Below are 18,626 nucleotides of genomic sequence, written 5' to 3'. Positions count from 1 at the left end.
GAAGGATGCGAGGCCGATCAAACTGCTTGCAGAAATCCACTAGCTCTTTGGATGTAAACGCTGGGTCCAGGGTCTGGTCAACGTCAGTGCAGTCAGTGCACACGTAAAATGAAACAAGATGGCGGTCACGTTGCAGCTGTTCCCTTCAGTCAGGCAACCCCCCGACTTAACTACCACATTGGCACACGCACAAACAACAGCAGACTTGGCAGGGGTCAGAAGTCAGTCGTTGCTGCGACACAACCCGGATCTGATGACCAGGCCTCCCCCGTGTGGCTGTCTGGGCTTTGGCCTGCACTGCACATTGAACTGTTTACAAGCGTGCGTGTTCGTGTCACCCTCCTATTTGCGATGCTTGTTTGTGCTGAGTGCCAGTGGTTCTGTGCCCACAGCGGGGCCCTGTAATTACACCAAGACCCCCTTATCTACAGCAGGACTACTCAGAAGGGGACTCAAAGTTCCAGTTTTACAGCATAAATGCAGTTCTGCTGATGCACCACTGTTGCTCAACCCGCTTGTGGAAACTTCTTTTTGGATTTTTCATTTCGGTCTGTTTTTAAAAGCGGCTGTCATGATGTGGAAAATGGAGAGGAATTTCTAAGTGTTTAGTTGGTTTCACTTCACCTCCCAGCACTCTGGATTTGGACTTTCACCACAAAGTGCAAACTTTGTGCGTTACATTTGAAGTGTTTACTCTCCTTGGTTGAACTTGAGTGTCTTTTATGCATAGCAGCAGAGCCTCAAATAATTCACATAAAGATATCAGCTTAAATGTCTGCAAGGACGCGTTATACAGTACATTGAAGTGTCGCTTTTGAAATTGTAAACTGGCTTTGGCTTGTTGAGGATGCGCCTACATCATACACAATTTCCAGCTGTTAGCATGCGTCCGGAAACATTCCATCATTTTTAGGCAGTAACCAGTCGCTCCCACGAAGGATGCAAATTTATTGATCTTTGAAGACACTCTGAGCCCCTGATTGTCTTCATAGACCGGGAAGTTTAATATGGTGGAGTGTGAGCTCTTCAGTTGTTTACTGTTTACAATTGAGTCAATTTATGGAGACCAGCGAACCCAAGTCGCTGAACCTGCTTCTCTGCACGTTGCAATTAACAAACTCATGTGTAGCTTCACAAGCCCAACACAAACACGTCTCCACAAGCTAAGGACGGTCGGTTTGTTAACAGGATTACAAAATTAAAAAAAATACATGAAACTGAGCAGAGGGCTACAAATAAAGCCCTTCCAATTTAGGCCAAGATTAGCTTAAAGGGTGGATGGAATAATTTATTGCCAAGTGTGGGCAGTACTCACAACATCCAGCTGATGGAGCTACGGTGAAAAAAGTGCTGTGTACAACACTCACGTTGCAGTGTGCCAATGACTCGAACTAACTAACTAACAGGGATGCAGTGGAACAGTCTTGGCCGGCACTATCATTTTTCAATCAAAAACATGTTTAGAACTGTTCAACTTTAGCGGAGAGCTTCGCTTCATCGGTGCCTTTCTATCTTTTCTTTTGAAACCAAGCGATTATTTCATCTTAGGTGTTCTGGCAGATATAGTATAAGTGCTCCAAGCCTCACTGTTGAATTCTGTTGATAAAAGTCTGCCAAGTTTGCACTGTTTTGATTTTCTCCTTTTAGTTTCTCGCTGCAGGAAGCACATCGCCTCCTCTGGTCGTGTTTATTTGTATAAAGGGCTGGAGTAGCACATCAGAGCCGGAATCCCGGGTCACCAGCAATGTATGCTGGGGAACATTTCATGCTTTTTGTTAGGTAGACGTCCCCATAAATCGGCGTATGTTCTCACACGCTTATGGTACGCTGACTTGTTGCAGCAGGATCCAAGGGACCACACATGCCTTATCATTTTAGTCCCAGAATGCAATGTTGATGTCAATATTTCAATGACGTTTCCCTTGTGCGCTACTCTAATTGGCGAGAGCATAAGGTCCACCTGCGCAATCTAATAAGATCCAGTACAAGATCTCCAACAGGATCTCATCAAATCCATGAAGTTCAGATGTACCTCATGATTGTGCGTGAACTAGACTTTACGCCAATCTGATCGGTGTTATCGGTATTTTGCGGTGTCTCAGACAAACAACACGTAAGTTATTTGCAGTCTGTGCACAACTGAAGTACGTCGTGGGGAACGTCATCTAAATGCTTCAACACAACAAATTTGATCGGGCCCCTGAAGCATGTACACGAGGAGGAGCACGGCGCGTTCAAGCAACGCAGTGTGGGGGAAGGAAAAGCCAAACCGACGCAAACGCTGGACAACACCCGTCCAGATAGCCGAGACAGTGAGAAAGTTAGAGTAGTAACAGTTAACAGTATTTGCTAAAGTAATTTTATTGCAGTAAGTTAGCACCCATTATTTTGTAACGTTGATTTGACCTAAGCTTATGTCAGTAGCCAATCCTTGAATGCCCCCTAGAGGTCATTGATGTTTTAACTTTTTCTAAAATGCTAGAGAATAATTTTGAAGGTACCATACTCGGTATACAGTACACAAATATATACAATAAATGAACAAGCCATGTAAATAGACACATTGCTCCATTTTGTGATCGGCTATCGTATTTTTTAAACTTGGTGATCGGCCCCAAAAATCCTGATCGTGTAAAGCCTCGTATGAGCATACTTTCTTTTCAATGTGTCACTGACTTGAGTTTTGCTACTTGAAGATAGTTAAAAATGCATTAAATGAAATGCTAAGCATTAAATTATGTTGCATTATTTTATTGACGGTTAATCTTCAACTGTGCAAAGCCTGAAAAAAGGGATGTTCCTCGTCTGTTTTTGCGTCCGTAAAAATCGTCGGGCTCATCCACACTCTGATCTCTGATCAAATAGCCTTAAATACGGAGTCCAGTGCCATAGTCGTAAGCACGGTATTTGTGTGTAAAAACGTTACGTAACCCTTGAAAGTCCTCTTCGTCTTTGTAACTCATTTTATTGGCCACAGCTAGCTAATTTGAAACTGCTGCTTTGGAATTTATAACTGGGAAGTGGTTTTCTCCCTGCGGCTTGATGTGGGAAACAAAGCAAAAGTTTATCCCATGACACCCCATTATACTGGAATGACATGGAGCCAAATACATTTATCCTGCATATGCTCATTCATACTTGCTCATAATGAATGAAATTATAGTTTGGAAATAGAGGAGAAAAACAAATGAGGACTGCTGCAAAACATGTGCAGTGACCCTGAAGAGTTTGATCGCCCACTGCTTGCACTTGTTTTCTGACGCTGAGGCGGCACGCCGCTGGTTGGGCGAACTCCCATGCGCCCTCGAGGACCCTGCCAAGGGTGTAGAAAATCAGCACACGGTCTGAGTCTTCATGCTGGGAATCTGCATTTTTGTTGTTGTTGTTGAACTAAACTCACTGCAGTAATAAGTTGGCAAGATATGTGAGCACGAAAGTAAATATTTGTTATATGTTATGTATTTGATTATTTGTTGTTTTTTTATTTGTCTTTTCTGGAATGCCACTTAACCTTTAGATGTGGTCCAAGATCTAAATGTTGCCTTTCTTTACAGACACTTTCAAGCTTCCATGACTTTATATATAAACTGTAACCCTAGGATCTCGTGGAGATTTGTGGGATTTTTGCGGTTCAACCAAACAGCGGCAGGCTGGTGTTGTTGCAAATGTGGAGTGTGCACGATGCAGTGTTGATTGTTAGCGTTGCGGTGGAGAGCTGCTGGTGGGAGGGGCCGAGTTCACAAGCCTCCTGTGACATCAACTTTATGATAGTTCCAGTCAGTGAAGGCTCTGCAGCAAAGCGAGACACACTGAGCTTTATACTGAAATGAGCCTTGTTTTCCCGTCACACAGCCGCACGCACGCACGCAAACCCACACATATTAATGTTTGATGGCGGCTGTGAATAATTAATGCATCTTTATTTGTCCCTCCGGTGTTCTGCCGTCGTCTCTGTCTCTCCTTTTCAGCCCCCCCCCTCTTTCTTGCTTGCTCATAAATCCGGTTTTTATGTTTGTCCCTCCCTCAGGACGCCGCTGCCTGTCTTAGGCCCTCACAAAAGAGAAACGCAGATGACCGGCATGGACGTGCTCCGTCTCTATTTTGCATAATACTCGGCAACTGGTAAGTAGAGCAAATTTTGGAATGTTTTGAACTTAGAAGCAGCTTGTTTCTTGAGAACAATCAGTCACCGAAATAACGAAACGCCACAATGGGCAAACGGCAGCCCTGTGGTTTGGTGAAATCCACAAAATATTCAAGATGAGCAATTCATTCAACATTACGGGTTACATATTGGTAGACTGTGCAATGTTGATTTTTATGCTACTCCGTGTTTGCCTATTTTGGTGATATGGGTAGAGTGAGGTATTTCGTCCTAATTCTGACTTTAATTTCATTAGCAGAATCTTTTATAAAAAAAAAAAAAAAAAAAAAAAGTCCGGCATTCACTTCCGTTTTACCTTGATGTCGCTGTGTCGTAGTTTTAATCTCATTAAGTTGTGGCGTTCTCGGCCACTGTAGGAATGTATTTATTTTCAGTCAAAGTAGCATAACAGTCCAGAACCGCAATCATAATAATCATAATCGCACAACCCTAAAATGCACATTTTCTTTCTTTATTAACACTTCATCCTTATTGGAGGTCAGCACGCCACTTAGTCACATTCTAGTCATATATGATCATTATAGAATTAACCAAATGAACGAATCTAATGGTGCGTTTGCACTGTACTCAGTTAGATATTGAATATTCAAAAGGAATTCACTACTAAGTGAATGCCGAGTGAATAAAGGACCGATATGCAATAATAAGCGTTTCTTCATACAGGCCAGAAAATTATTTCATTCAATTGGTGGCAAACGGCTTTATTGCGGCTTTATTATTACCGGAGACAAATTCCTTGTGTGTTTTTTGGACATATTTGGCAAATAAAGATGATTCTGATTGTGGTTGGCAGGGGGAAACTATGTATTTTGTAATTTTTGTTGTGCGGAATAACGAGGTCACCTGGGATTGATTGGTACTTCATCCTCTATGTTTTTCAATGTGTTATTAAGCGCTGCTCTGTCGTAAGTTGTGAGGTTTGGCACAGATGAATTTGCTCTCTGAGCGCACCGCAAGACTTAAGAAGATTCTTGACATTCTTCTGCTGATGATTCCTCCTTTGCTTCCCCCCCCCACCCCCCGGGTGGTGCTCAGATGTGCAGCCGAGCGTGCTGAACCTTGAAACGTGACCACCGCTGCTCTATGACTGACCTCCTGTCAGGTACGCAAGACACACACGCACACACAGATGCATACCGGTGACACACATGGTTTCACACATGCTGTGTATGTGCTAGGGATTTACATGAAATGAGAAGCCCCAGGCTCGCACCCCCGCTGCTCAATGCTTAAGTATACAGATGCAAATTCTGCTCGAGGGTGTAGGGTAAAAGTATGTCAATGGTTACTGATGCCAAAAGAGTCAATGTTTTAAAAAGGAAACTTCAATATCTCACAATGGACAGCCGAGCTTTTGGGGTCGGCGCTATTACCGGTACCTACTTAATCTTGGGAAAATACATCTTAACGTTTCAATGCAATGCTGGCCGACACATGAGAAATGTCGATTTCTCAGTTGCTGTAATAATTCCTGACACACATTAAACTTTACATAGTAATTTTCTTTTCCTTGGGATAGACATCAATAAGCAGGGACCTCGTTTGATGTGCGTCCCGTGTCTGAGAATACGCATAAAACATGATCAATGAATGAGAAGGTTTCTCATTTGAATGAGAAACGTCTACCTGTGAGTGCTAGCTTATTTACCTGCTAGCGGTAGTTTCCTGCGTGCGGGTAGCTGTACAGTAGCTTATTTACAACTTGCTTCCAGCGCATGTCAGCTGAGAGAATGGCAACAGAAGAGGCCTTGCTCTCTTTCCTCAAAACAAGGAATATACCTGATAGTGTCATCGACCAACTAAAAGAAGCTAAGGTGAGTATAAATGTAAACTTTCATCACACAAATATAGCAGTATAGGCTATAGAATAGCTGAGCCATGTTTGCTAGTGTGTGTGTGTAAATAAGCTACCACTCACAGGTCGACATTTCTCATTGTAACAAGAGAGTTTCTCATTCGAACGAGAGAGTTTGTCGTTAGAATGAGAAACACGTTTCTTTTGTTTTTTTCCCCAAGTCCCTTTAGAGGGGCTCTGTAAGTTAATTATACAGCACAATGCCAAATTTGTATAAGGACTGCACATAATTCTGCTGACTTTTGTCAGCACAGATGCAAACATGAATACAACATGAGAAAGGACCACTATATACGGCTAAAGTACAATCTGCGTTGTGCCATGAGAAATATAAATATTGCTAGTAAACAGTTGATATTCATCATGTCACTTTCACAGTAGCATGCATTGCATGTAATTACTGTTGGAAAGTAATTGGTTATATGAGGTGTGTCAGAAAAAATACATGACTGATGTCGCAAAAGATCAAATTTAAACTCAAACTACTACAAGTTTTCCCCAGCACGTCTACAAAGAGATCGTACAATGTTTGCTTTGTTCAGAGCGCGAGAAGAGGTGCGAGTTGTGGCAGGGCAACTTGTGGCTGGTTCATCATGACTCCTAGCCTGCTCACAACGCCCCGAACATCCGACAGTTACTGGCCGAAAAGACCTTAGCAGTGCTGCAGCAAAGTCCCCTACTCGCCCGACCTGGCTCCGTGTGAGGTTCCCTTCTTTTCCAACTTCAAGGCGGTCATCACGAGTGCCTATTTTGAAGACATGGACCACGTCAAGACAGCCATGATGTTGGAACCGCGGAGGATCCCGGAAGAATCCTTCCAGAAGTGTATGAAGGCGTGGCCGAGAAGGCTGGGAAAGTGTGTTACATTCCAGCGGGATTACTTCGAAGGGGAAAACTTTCAGTTCGTACTTTGGATTTTGAAAACTTCCAGTCCTGGAACTTTTGTGACACACCTCATAGTACAAGTGCTCTCTCTGAACTGTATTTAAAGGTAATGTTGTTTGCGTTACTTTGGCGTTTCTACAAAAAGACATACTGTATGTCATCACGTGGTATATGAAAAAAAAGAACGCACTCCTCTGTCAAGGAGGTTATGTTTTCATTGAGTTTATTGGCTAGTGTGCAACTTTGTGCCCACAGTTTTTGATACAATATATGAACTTTGAATTGTCTTAATAAATAGGCAAACTTCCAGTTACACGAAGACTTGGTATGTAGAGATGTAATTTGGAAGAAAATGTCGCACACAGAGCTGTGGACTCGAGTCACATGACTTGGACTCAAGTCAGACTTGAGTCATGAATTTGGTGATTTTTGACTCAACTTGACAATATATTAAGACTTGCAACTCGACTTGAACAGCAGTGAGTTGTGACTTCAGTTGGACTTGAACCCATTGACTTGAAAAGACTTGCTACTTTGACTAAAGCACGGAAAAACTGATACTTTGTATCTTACTCTATCTACAGTTGTATGTATCTATATGCGTATTCCTTTACTAGAGAAAAATATGACGTGTCAACAGAAAGCTGAGGTTCTAAATGATTATTCATTATGTTGATGTTTCCCACACCATTATTGCGAGAATGCAATTAATTAGCCTTTTGGGTAAGCTCCTGTTAGAGCAATTGACCAAGAGGTCATTCTTTCACACACTACCTAAAGTGATGGTTTCATTAAAGAAAAAAGTACAACATAAATCAACAATTGTGACTGCTAAATAAAGGTATACATTCCAAGAACCACATACACAGAAATGACAACGACGTTTAATGTAACAATGAGGACGGTGATTATTGCAAATAGAAAACAAAATCCACATTGCATTATGGGAATAGCGCGGCTTGACGTCACATGTGTTTGTTTACATCAGAATTAGCAGCTATCTTAGTGAGCGATCACACAAATAGTTGCACGGCGGGCTGGCCGTGCGGTGTCTGGGTTTCCTGTTCATTACAGTCTGCTTTAGTCAGAGTAGTCCATCCCTTTTCTTTACCGCTTATCCTAGACTTGGGTCGCGGGCTGCTGGAGCCTATCCCAGCTGTCTTCGGGCGAGAGGCCTGAGGCACCCTGAACCGGTCGCGAGCCAATCGCAGGGCACATAGAAACAAACAACCAGTCGCATTCACACCTAGGGGCAATTTAGAATCCTCAATTAACCTACCATGCATGTATTTTGGGCTGTGGGAGGAAACCGGAGTGCCCGGAGAATACCCACCCAGGCATGGGGAGAACATGCAAACCGCACACAGGCGGGGCCGGGATTTTAACCTCGGTCCCCAGGACTGTGAGGCAGATGTGCTAACCATTTGTCCACCGTGCCAGCCAGTCAGTGTAGTGTTCTCAAGAATAAGTCTTGTGCTGTATTTCTTTCATTTTTTTCACTTTATTTACCAATCGATCAGCACACAGCTAGCATCTATTTAACCTGAAACTACTTGTTTTCTTTGCCTCTTTTTGATGTAATATTTTTACGTAGTGCCCCCTAGTGTTCTGACTGAGATGCTATAGTTGGATGAAACTATATGACAAACTTGTGTTCCTCCTTTTATAAATGAATGCCTTATGTTTTGATACGCGGAACGGTGGACGACTGACTGGTTAGAGCGCCAGCCTCACAGTTCTGAGGACGGGGGTTCAATCCCCTGCCCCGCCTGTGTGGAGTTTGCATGTTCTCGGGACTTGAGGGCAAAGACTTGAGAGTTGCAAAGCAATGACTTGTTCCCACGTCTGGTCCCACACTTCTGAGGAATGAAGGGGAAACACAACTCACACTCTTGTGTATATTTGTGTTGCATACCACGCAGGGAATCCAGATTCCAAGAATAGACACACTTTTAGGGTTTCCCTCCATCCGAAGGAATGGAAAGATACAAGAGGATTAATGAAATGCCTAAAATAAAAATTAGAGGTGAACATTAAAGAAAAAAATCTTAATGATCTCGATTTGAACAAAAGTTGCAAAATTGATGTCGGGTCAGAAGATTTAATGGCAAACCAATTAGAATTTTGATTTGATCCAAATTGGACTTGGGTGGAAATTTGATTTGGGAAAATCCCAATTGATGCTCAAGTCTCTGGGTCAGACTCATTTGTTTGTTGTACTGTACTTATGGATCTTAATGGAATGAATGTAAAGCTCCATCCAGATTCAAGGGAACAAATGTAAAAGTTTCCAGTGCAAAGTAGCGCTTTTGTGCTGTCTCCTCATTCGCCAAATTCTGATGATGAAGCATGAGGAGCGACTGGGTGTTCGGTATCTTGCTCAAGGAAATTTCGGCATGATCACAGGGGCCGAGCGTCGAACCAACAACCTTCGGGTTGGAGACGACCTCTCTACCGCCTGAGCCGTGCTGCCCCAGTAACAAAAGTTGAAGCCTTTGCGGAGGCTTTTTCAAATGCATTTACCTTTTGGTGTCCTTTCTCTTTCAGTGGATCTATCTGACCGCCACGATGATGTCGGTAGACGTGAGCAATCGCAACGGCCCCTTGGCCAAGCCCCCCACTTCGCTCAGCCTGCGCTCGTCCCACAACCAGGTCCTCGGCAGTGACGTCATCAAACAGGGCTCCTCCACACCGCCCAAGTGTCGCAAAAAGTACGCGCTGACAAATATCCAGACCGCCATGGGCCTCGGGGAGGCGGTGCCGCCCTCATCGTCACCCGATTCGTCACCTTCACAACTGTTGACCCCCAACAATCCCAAACTGGCCAAGAACGGGGTCAACCAGCTCCGTAAAGCCGGGCAGGATCACAATAGAAATACAACAGACCTCAGTCTTGAGTGTAATTCTGAAAGCATAACGGATGATATGAGCGTTAACACACCTGAGGAGCCTGAAGGTCACGCGGGGGATGATGCCGAGCTGCACCCAAACGGTAACACCGACCCCAAGTCGGGCCACGGGTCAGAATCGGGGAGTGGCTGTAATGTCGACACGGCCCACGATCTCAAACTCAACGGCAACACGGGAGATGTTGTTTATCTGTTGAACGCTGAGGTGGAGCAAAGCGATATCGGCATCCTCTCCCAGAAGGAACTTATGTCCCTGATGAAGGCTGAGGATGACGACGAGGCGGTGGAGGAGCACCAAAACGAGGAGAAGAAACCGTTATTGTTGATTAAGAGCGAGTCTCCAGTGAATAATACGTCGTCAACTTTGCCGATCGTCTCAGACCTCCACTCCAAGGACTCCCCCGTGCCCCCTCCACCTTTCCCACCCAGACAAGCCAGCCCAGAGGACACACCCCTCCTCTCGGCAGCCTCCTGCTCCTCCTCTTCCTCGTCCTCTCCAGAGACCAAGAAAGACAGGAGGACCGGCGCAAAGACGGACTGCGCTCTGAACCGGATCCAGAACTTGAACCAGAGTGATGAAGAGTTGAGTTGGACCACGTTGTCCCAGGAGAGCAACTCCCCCGGGGAGACAGGTATGGACACCTTTTGATGTAGACTTTGTAGGTTTGCTTTGATTTGCTGTCCCTCGGGACTTTCATCCATTTATAGGGACTTTAGTTTTATGCCCAACTTGGGACATTGCTGCAATAGAATAACAAACACTCCAGTCTGCAGTAAATCCCCCAGAATCCCTCTGGGACAGCCAGTTCTTCCATAGCCTCAAGGGGGTGGTGAGCCATTTAGACCGCATACTGTGTGTGTGTGTGTGTGTGTGTGTGGACCAGTGTTGTTGAGTAGCAGCCCTAATCGCTCTTTTAACTTCTTTCTCTACTGCCACTTGCTTTTTGTCTCATATTCCCAAGAGTTAGGTTATTTTAGATCCCGATAATCCTCAAATTTAATTTCATCCATTTTTCAATACGGCTTGTCCTGGTTCGGGTCTCTGGTGAGGTATCCCAGCGGACTTTGGGCAAGAGGCAGGGTACACCCTGGACTGGTCGGAAATGAATCACGGGGCATCATACAAGGTCCAAGCTCCTGAGTTGCAGCTTGACTTTATTATGTGCTCCAGTTTTATCCCCCTGGAGGAATTCATTTTAAAAGTTGCTCTCTCTTGCCCATCTTGATAAGATCATTTTCCAGAGGCTTCTTGGGCCTTGTTTCTTTGGTTAGTTTGGCTCATAAAAGTGTGATAGCACATTTTACGTTCGAATGTATTCAATTGGACTATCTACTACTAATATCAGTAGACTTCTTTTGTCTTCTTTCTTCAAACTTTCAGTGGTTTATTGTTCTTATCATCGGCAACAAAGCCTTTCTGACCCAAGATGACAGCAGTAACTCATGTCAACGGTGGGATTATTGGCTCCATGTTCCTTGTCAACTCCTCTTGAGTGTCTTTCTTTTCTTTCAAGGAAACCAAACACTTCTGACATTGACAAAATTTGAACACTACTTACTTTGAATGTTAGTTGATTAAGGAGGTCTGATGTAGGTCAGGTCAGATTGAGAACTACTTGGCACTTCTCCACTCATGTTGAGCCTTACTGACTTTGAATGGCAATCTATCAAAGATGCTTCACTTTGCTAAAGTTCAGATTGTTACATCGCTTTCAACTTGGACTATTTTTAATTTTCAACATATCAGTGATCCTTTTGTAGAATCTTTTTTCCTCAACATTGCTCACAAAAAGCCTCACATAAATGTTTATATGCAAACATTTCTATACCACTTGTCCACATTTTGGTCACTGGTAATTGGAATCAATCCAAACTAAATTTGCGTGGGAGGTGGAATACACCCTTAACTGGTCACCAGTCTATTGCACAGACAAACAGTTATTCACATTCTCATTCACACCATTTAAAGTACTAATCAATTTTAGGGATGGCCTAAAAGTCTAAGGGATCCATCCATCCATCCATCTTCGCTTATCCGAGGTCGGGTCGCGGGGGCAGTAGCTTTAGCAGGGACGCCCAGACTTCCCTTTCCCCAGCCACTTCATCCATCTCTTCCGGGGGGTCCCGAGGCGTTCCCAGGCCAGCCGAGAGACGTAGTCTCTCCAGCGTGTCCTGGGTCGTCCCCGGGGTCTCCTCCCGGTGGGACGTGCCCGGAACACCTCACCGGGGAGGCGTCCGGGAGGCATCCGAATCAGATGCCCCGGCCACCTCATCTGGCTCCTCTCGATGTGAAGGCGGAACGGCTCTACTCTGAGATCCTCCCGGATAACCGAGCTTCTCACCCTATCTCTAAGGGAGAGCCCGGACACCCTGAGGAAACTCATTTCGCTTGTATCCGGGATCTTGTTCTTTCGGTCACGACCCACAGCTCGTGACCATAGGTGAGGGTAGGAACGTAGATCGACCGGTAAATCGAGAGCTTTGCCTTTCGGCTTAGCTCCTTCTTTACCACAACGGATCGATACAAAGTCTGCATCACTGCAGACGCTGCACCGATCCGCCTGTCGATCTCCCGTTCCATTCTTCCCTCACTCGTGAACAAGACCCCAAGATACTGGACCTTTTTGCAGGATCTCATCCTCGACCTGGAGAGGGCACGCCACCCTTTTCCGACTGAGGACCATGGTCTCAGATTTGGAGGTGCTGATTCTCATCCCAGCCGCTTCACACTCGGCTGCGAACTGCTCCAATGAGAGTTGGAGGTCACGGCTTGATGAACCACATCATCTGCAAAAAGAAGAGATGCAATACTGAGGCCACCAAACCGGACCCCCTCTACGCCTCGGCTGCGCCTAGAAATTCTGTCCATAAAAGTTAGGAACAGAATCGGTGACAAAGGGCAGCCTTGGCGGAGTCCAACCCTCACTGGGAACGAGTCAGAGTTACTGCCGGATATGCGGACCAAACTCTGACTCCGGTCGTACAGGGACCGAACAGCCTGTATCAGGGGGCTCGGTACCCCATGCTCCCGAAGCACCCTCCACAGGACTCCCCGAGGGACACGGTCGAACGCCTTCTCCAAGTCCACAAAACACATGTAGACTGGTTGGGCGAACTCCCATGCACCCTCGAGGACCCTGCCAAGGGTGTAGAGCTGGTCCACTGTTCCACGGCCAGGACGAAAACCACACTGCTCCTCCTGAATCTGGGATTCAACTTCCCGACGGACCCTCCTCTCCAGCACCCCAATCAATTATTTTAAAAAGGAATAGGATAATTTCTCTGAATGTTCTGACCTCCTCTTTCCATGGCAGAGTTGTATTGAGCACAATAATACAACACTGCCATTGAGAAGTTCTGCATGGATATAGCTCAATGAAACAGTACAACCATAACACAATCCTAAAAATGCTGCGGATGTCACGTTGGTTGTTGTTCTTTCGACATTTGTTTTTCAGTTATTTTGTTCATTTTCGTTTACTATAATATCCTGTAGATCTTGCCCCTCGTGACTTGAAAACATCTGCACGTTTAATGTGTTTCATGTATGATGAACATCAACTTGGCTTGGTGTCTTGTTGCTGCCTTGTTTCTGAAACAAACTAAATTACTTTATAGATTTCATATTTCTCTGAGGATTCCCTCTCCAGGCGGCAACGTGTAGGATGTAAATGAAAACAATGCATCCTGTTTTGTTTTCTGAAGAATGTCTAATATTTTTGGTGAAGTCATCGACATTTAACTTCTCATCTGCCTCCCTCTAACGATGACAAAGCTGTGTTGTTTTTCCCCGGTGTGTGTCAGAATCCTCTCGGGATGTTGCGGCTTCCACGGCCTGTATGACATCGCTTTCGCACTGGGGAGCCAAAACTGCACGCACGCACGCACACACAATGGTGCATGGTCTGAAAACACTCTACATCACTCACATAATTGAAGTTGAATACTTGGCTTTACTGCGTCACGATTGCTTCAACAGCCAGATTTCAAATCTCCATCGCTGCACCTCAACTCTGATTAGCATAAAAGATGGCCTAAAGGCTTCTTTTTACTCACGCGGATGGCGACCGCGCTGACGTCACTGCAGCTATCCCGCACGCAGTTTGCCTTTATACTCGAGCGCAACCCACGCGCGCTGTTTTGAAAGTGTGCTGCAGTTCTCCTCCAAGGGGGTGTCGCTACGGCTGGTATTGTCTCGGACGCCACGGGGTGGAGTTTCCGCTGCGTTTTCTGGCCTTTTCCGGTAGCCGTTTTTACTTTTCTTTCCGTAACAAGGAACAAAGCAACAAGAATGGCGACCGTGGAACAGTGTCTGCTAGAACAAATGGACCTAGATGACCAGATGATACGTTTAATTATGCTGCAAAATCCATCGTATGTGCTATGTGGAACCGAGAGGAACGCTGATTACATCATCACAGCATGTGACTAAAACGGACCAATCACGGGAGATAATCTCCGCGGCATTCTACGCGCAGCATAAATGTTTGCCGTGTGCGCGTAAAGCGACGCAGAGGGGCCGCACGGGCCAATTCGACGGTCACTTGATGCAATGCGGGCGTTGTCGACAGCGCGGGAGTATAAAGAGGCCTTAAGGATTGCTAGGGCAACCAAGTGAGGTGAAGACATTTACGATCAACATTTCACGAGGATGAATGAGACAGATGTTTGAGTGTCGTTCAGCCTGTTCGTGTGTTTGCATGCAGGGCAAACTGAAACGGAATATTGTAACCTCTACAGAGCTCGGACCCGCCGTCTAAATCTCCATTCGCTATTCGCATTGACAGTAACAAATGACTAGTCGAATCGTTACCAATTGTACTATTCCGAAATAAAGACGTTATTGTACAACAAACGAAAAATCCAATTTGATTATTTGAACACTATCTATAGCCCTTTGGTTAAGTCCTGGTCGCAATCTTTGGGGGTTTTCAGATTTTGTTTCAACACCAGAAAGAATACGCTACTGCATTTTGGCTGCTGCGTTTTAGCAACTTCTTTTCCCTTTCTGAAAAAAGCTGTTGCAAAACGCTTCTTTTTAGTTGAAAATGGCTTCCTTGAACCAGGATCCCTTCCCGTATCGTGGCCGTGGTCTGTCGTACGCTGGTGTCGTTGAAGTAAAATGTGTAAATCCACGCTGGCTGGCTACATCTGCTTCTACTAAGCCAGCTCGTTAGCTTAGCTGCTAGTTGGCGGTAGCTGGCAAGCTCTCGTCAATCATCTAGCACGATGTGTTGAATGAATGTTGCATAACGTTATCCAATTTATCTGCCACGGTCGCAGTTTGCCATGAACATCCGTGCAGCTCCTCACGGCAATGGGACGCCTCGTTCGGCGGAGATTCTCGTCTCGGGGACATCCGTGCTCTACGTGAGAGTATTGATCTCCGTGAACCATGGCTACAACTGCAAATGCGTCAAAATGGCAACAGAAGAAAACAAAAGCATTGCAGCGTTTGTCAGAGTAAAATACGTACTTTGATTCATTCTCATCCGAATGCAAAAATTAGGATTTGGAATATGTTTTTTCAAGCAGACTAGCGAGTGAATCTGAATTTGTTGGTGGCGCTCCCCTCCGTCTTTTGCCTTCTCTCCCCCTTTCGTCGCGTCCCCCTCCCCCGCCTCTCCTGTCCTCGTCAGCCCCTCTCTTGCAATGCGCCCCCCTTCACCGTCCTCTCCTGTCTGTCTGGGGTTGTGCGTGTTTGGCAACAGCTCTGGCTTTTCTTGCCGTATAAGGCAGCTGGCAAACTAAACTACAGTATGATGCTGGGGAAAGACTACATGCTGGCCATTGTCATTGTCAATTACGAGGGTAGGTGTGTTATCGGTCTCTCTGTCACTGTGGGCTAGTTTGAGCTGTGAATGGGACTCCAAGTTTTATGACACAGGCAGTTTTCTGTGTCTGCCGTTCGTGTGCGTGCTGTTGCTATAAAGTGTCTATTGATCGGATTAGTGCAGGGTGTGTGTTTGTGTGTGGGCATTTACCAAACATTGTGTGTGTGTGTATATCTTTTTCAGTTTTGCGACACAAGCTCTCCCCTCCCCCTTACGCTCAACTCGCTGGCTGCATGCTAACTGTAGCTAATGTGGCTAAATAGGAAGGAGCACATATTTGTATGAGCACCACAGGTAGCGTGCTCACGGCTAGCCTCGGCGGCGTCACGCTAAGACTGAATCCTGCGACCCCGCGTGTGCTGATGCTGCCAGAGGGTGACGCTGCAAACTTTGAAGCACGATGCAGCCTTCCAGCCAAGGCTGCCGGAGCTCTCCGTCTCTGACAGTCTCTCGCAGTTTCTCTCATTCTCTCTCTCACCCTCTCTTTGTCGCTCTCTTACTCTATCACTTTTTCTCTTTCTCTCTCTCACCCTCTCTGTCTCTCTATCGCTCTTACACACTTTTTCACTCTCTCACCCTCTTTCTCTCTCTGTCTCTCTCTCTTTCACATTCTCTCTCTAGCTTTATCTCTCACTCTCTATCTGTCACTTGCTCACTTTCTCTCCCTTGCTGTCACACTCTTATCGCTCTCTTGTCTCTCTCTCTCTCGCTCTGTCTCACCGTCTTTCTCTCTCCCACTCTATCTCTCCCACTCTCTATCCCTTTCCATCACTCTCCCACTCTCCATCACTCTCACTCACTTTCTCTCCCACTCTCGAGCTCTCTCACCATCTCTCTTTCTCCCACTCTCTATCTCTCTCTCTTTCTCCCACTCTCTATCTCTCTCTATCACTTATTCTCCCTCTCACACTCACTTTCTCTCTCATGCGCACTCACTTTATCTCCCTCTCGCTATCTCTCTCACTGTCTCACTTTCTCTCTCTCGCTCTGTCTCACTGTTTTTCTCTCTCCCACTCTCTCTCTATCCCTTTCTATCACTCTCCATCACTCTCGAGCTCTCTCAACATCTCCCACTCTCTATCTCTCTCTCTTTCTCCCACTCTCTATCTCTCTCTCACTTACTCTCCCTGTAACACTCACTTTCTCTCCCACTCGCTATCTCTCTCACTTTCTCTCTCTCTCCCTCTCTCTCTCTCTCTCACTCACTCTCTCTCTCTCTCCCCCCCTGTCCCCCACGCCCTCTCTCTCTGCGCTTCCGTGTTTACGTGCCTAATCCACATCCACTTTTCTACTCCTATCACACCAATACCCTCTCTGCTGACACTCGTATTGTCCCTTGTAGTAGATGCTCTGACGTTTTTTTTTTGCCAGAGATAGACTGCTGCCAGAAGTACTTTCCTCGGGCCACTTCATGAATCCAAATCAGCACAAGGTTGATATAATCTCTTTTGATAGAGGACCAAAAGTCAAGAACAAGGTTTTTGTGGCTGGAATTGATGTCCGATAATCACATTAATCTCTGAGCAGCCTTAGCTTCCCTTAGGTTCACGCTTGTAAAAGCCTGTAAGAGCATTGGAGCAGACTTGTAGAGGATCTTGATGAGGAGCTTTTGGCGAGACAGAGGGGAGTGAATAATTTAGTATGACAGATATTTTGAGGTCAGCCCTGCTCTTCGTCAGTCATCATTGTCCCTCATTTTATTGGCAAGTACACCATAGGGTTTTTGCCTGGGTTCAAGTTTTAACCAAAGCTTTGTTGGGGGTCTCTGCAATTTTGGGAGCGCATGTGAGGACGTACTTGCCCACATGCACACACAAATCAGATCATAACATTAAAAAATATGACCGGATGGAGGAAAAAAAGTTCCGATCCACTTACTGGAAACAGAGTAGGCCAGAGTTGTGAGATGAAGTTTCAGTCGTGGAACTCATAATATTGTCATGGAACTTTTTTTTCTTTCTTTTTTCTCCTTCATAAGCAAATTCAATCTGTCAGGTTTGTTGAGGCTGTCCTTGTTTTGAGCTGCATCATCTGCATGGCAACTACTATACAGTACATACATTACAGTAGTAAGTAGGGAGTATGCTACTTTATAATCTTGTACCCTTTTGGTGAGTGTAATTGTCAGCTTGACTATAACGTGTTGGCAATGCTGTCTGTCATCCTTGAGTGAAAATAGTGGGTTTTGTTATAGCTCATTAACATGACTACCGGTAGCTTTACATGGAAAATACAATGCAATATTTTTGAAGGGAAATAAGGGAATTATGACCACCGAAGTTCACCGATCAATTAATTTAGTGTCTCCTTGTAGCTAGTTCTCACTCAACTCGAACCCAGGTTCTTAATGTATTTGCATGTAGTTGAGATATTTGAACACAAAACTACACTGTAAAAAAATAACCTATGAATAAATTTAGGACAGAAGTGACTAACAGTCGATGCTTTAGTGGCCAATCAGAAGGATTGGATTACCATTTTACCTTGCGTTAGCGTGAATATGGCCGAGAAGTCATTGTTTTCCATACAATACACAACCACAGTTATCCATCCATCCATTTTCTGAGCCGCGTCTCCTCACTAGGGTCGCGGGCGTGCTGGAGCCAATCCCAACTGTCATCGGGCAGGAGGCGGGGTACACCCTGAACTGGTTGCCAGCCAATCGCAGGGGACATAGAAACAAACAACCATTCGCACTCACAGTCATGCCTACGGGCAATTTAGAGTCTCCAATTAATGCATGTTTTTGGGATGTGGGAGGAAACCGGAGTGCCCGGAGAAAACCCACGCAGGCACGGGGAGTGAAATAAAATGCACATATAGCCTGCTAACCTTGACGACACTCATAATACAATAAGGAACTAATCTTGTCAGTGCTTTTTATGAGCCTTACGAGTTTTATAATGCCTTTTTCTTTGTTGTGTGTTTGCTTTCGTGCTGATTCGCTAGCTAATGGCCAATCAGTGATCAATTGTCAA

The 18,626-nt window shown here is 45.3% G+C and overlaps 1 protein-coding gene across 7 annotated transcripts in view; it reads left to right on the top strand.

Annotated features, from left to right (window-relative positions):
- apbb2b (amyloid beta (A4) precursor protein-binding, family B, member 2b) overlaps positions 1-18,626 on the top strand; it is a 60,806-nt gene that overhangs the window by 11,626 nt on the left and 30,554 nt on the right. For 5 of the 7 annotated variants that reach the window (XM_061771152.1, XM_061771155.1, XM_061771151.1 and 2 more), the window contains exons 2-4: positions 4,028-4,122; positions 5,201-5,267; positions 9,453-10,446. In XM_061771152.1, coding sequence (XP_061627136.1) covers positions 9,474-10,446 — 973 coding nt within the window. In that variant the 5' untranslated portion in view covers positions 4,028-4,122; positions 5,201-5,267; positions 9,453-9,473. Of the gene's footprint in view, positions 1-4,027; positions 4,123-5,200; positions 5,268-9,452; positions 10,447-15,488; positions 15,626-18,626 lie in introns of those variants that run through there. The other 2 variants (XM_061771158.1, XM_061771157.1) reach the window with 2 other exon arrangements.

The sequence above is a fragment of the Phyllopteryx taeniolatus genome, chromosome 4, assembly GCF_024500385.1.
Source record: "Phyllopteryx taeniolatus isolate TA_2022b chromosome 4, UOR_Ptae_1.2, whole genome shotgun sequence".
In the NCBI taxonomy this organism is placed as follows: domain Eukaryota; kingdom Metazoa; phylum Chordata; class Actinopteri; order Syngnathiformes; family Syngnathidae; genus Phyllopteryx; species Phyllopteryx taeniolatus.
Note: the sequence above shows the minus strand (reverse complement) of the source record. Positions and strands in the feature narration are given on the sequence as shown.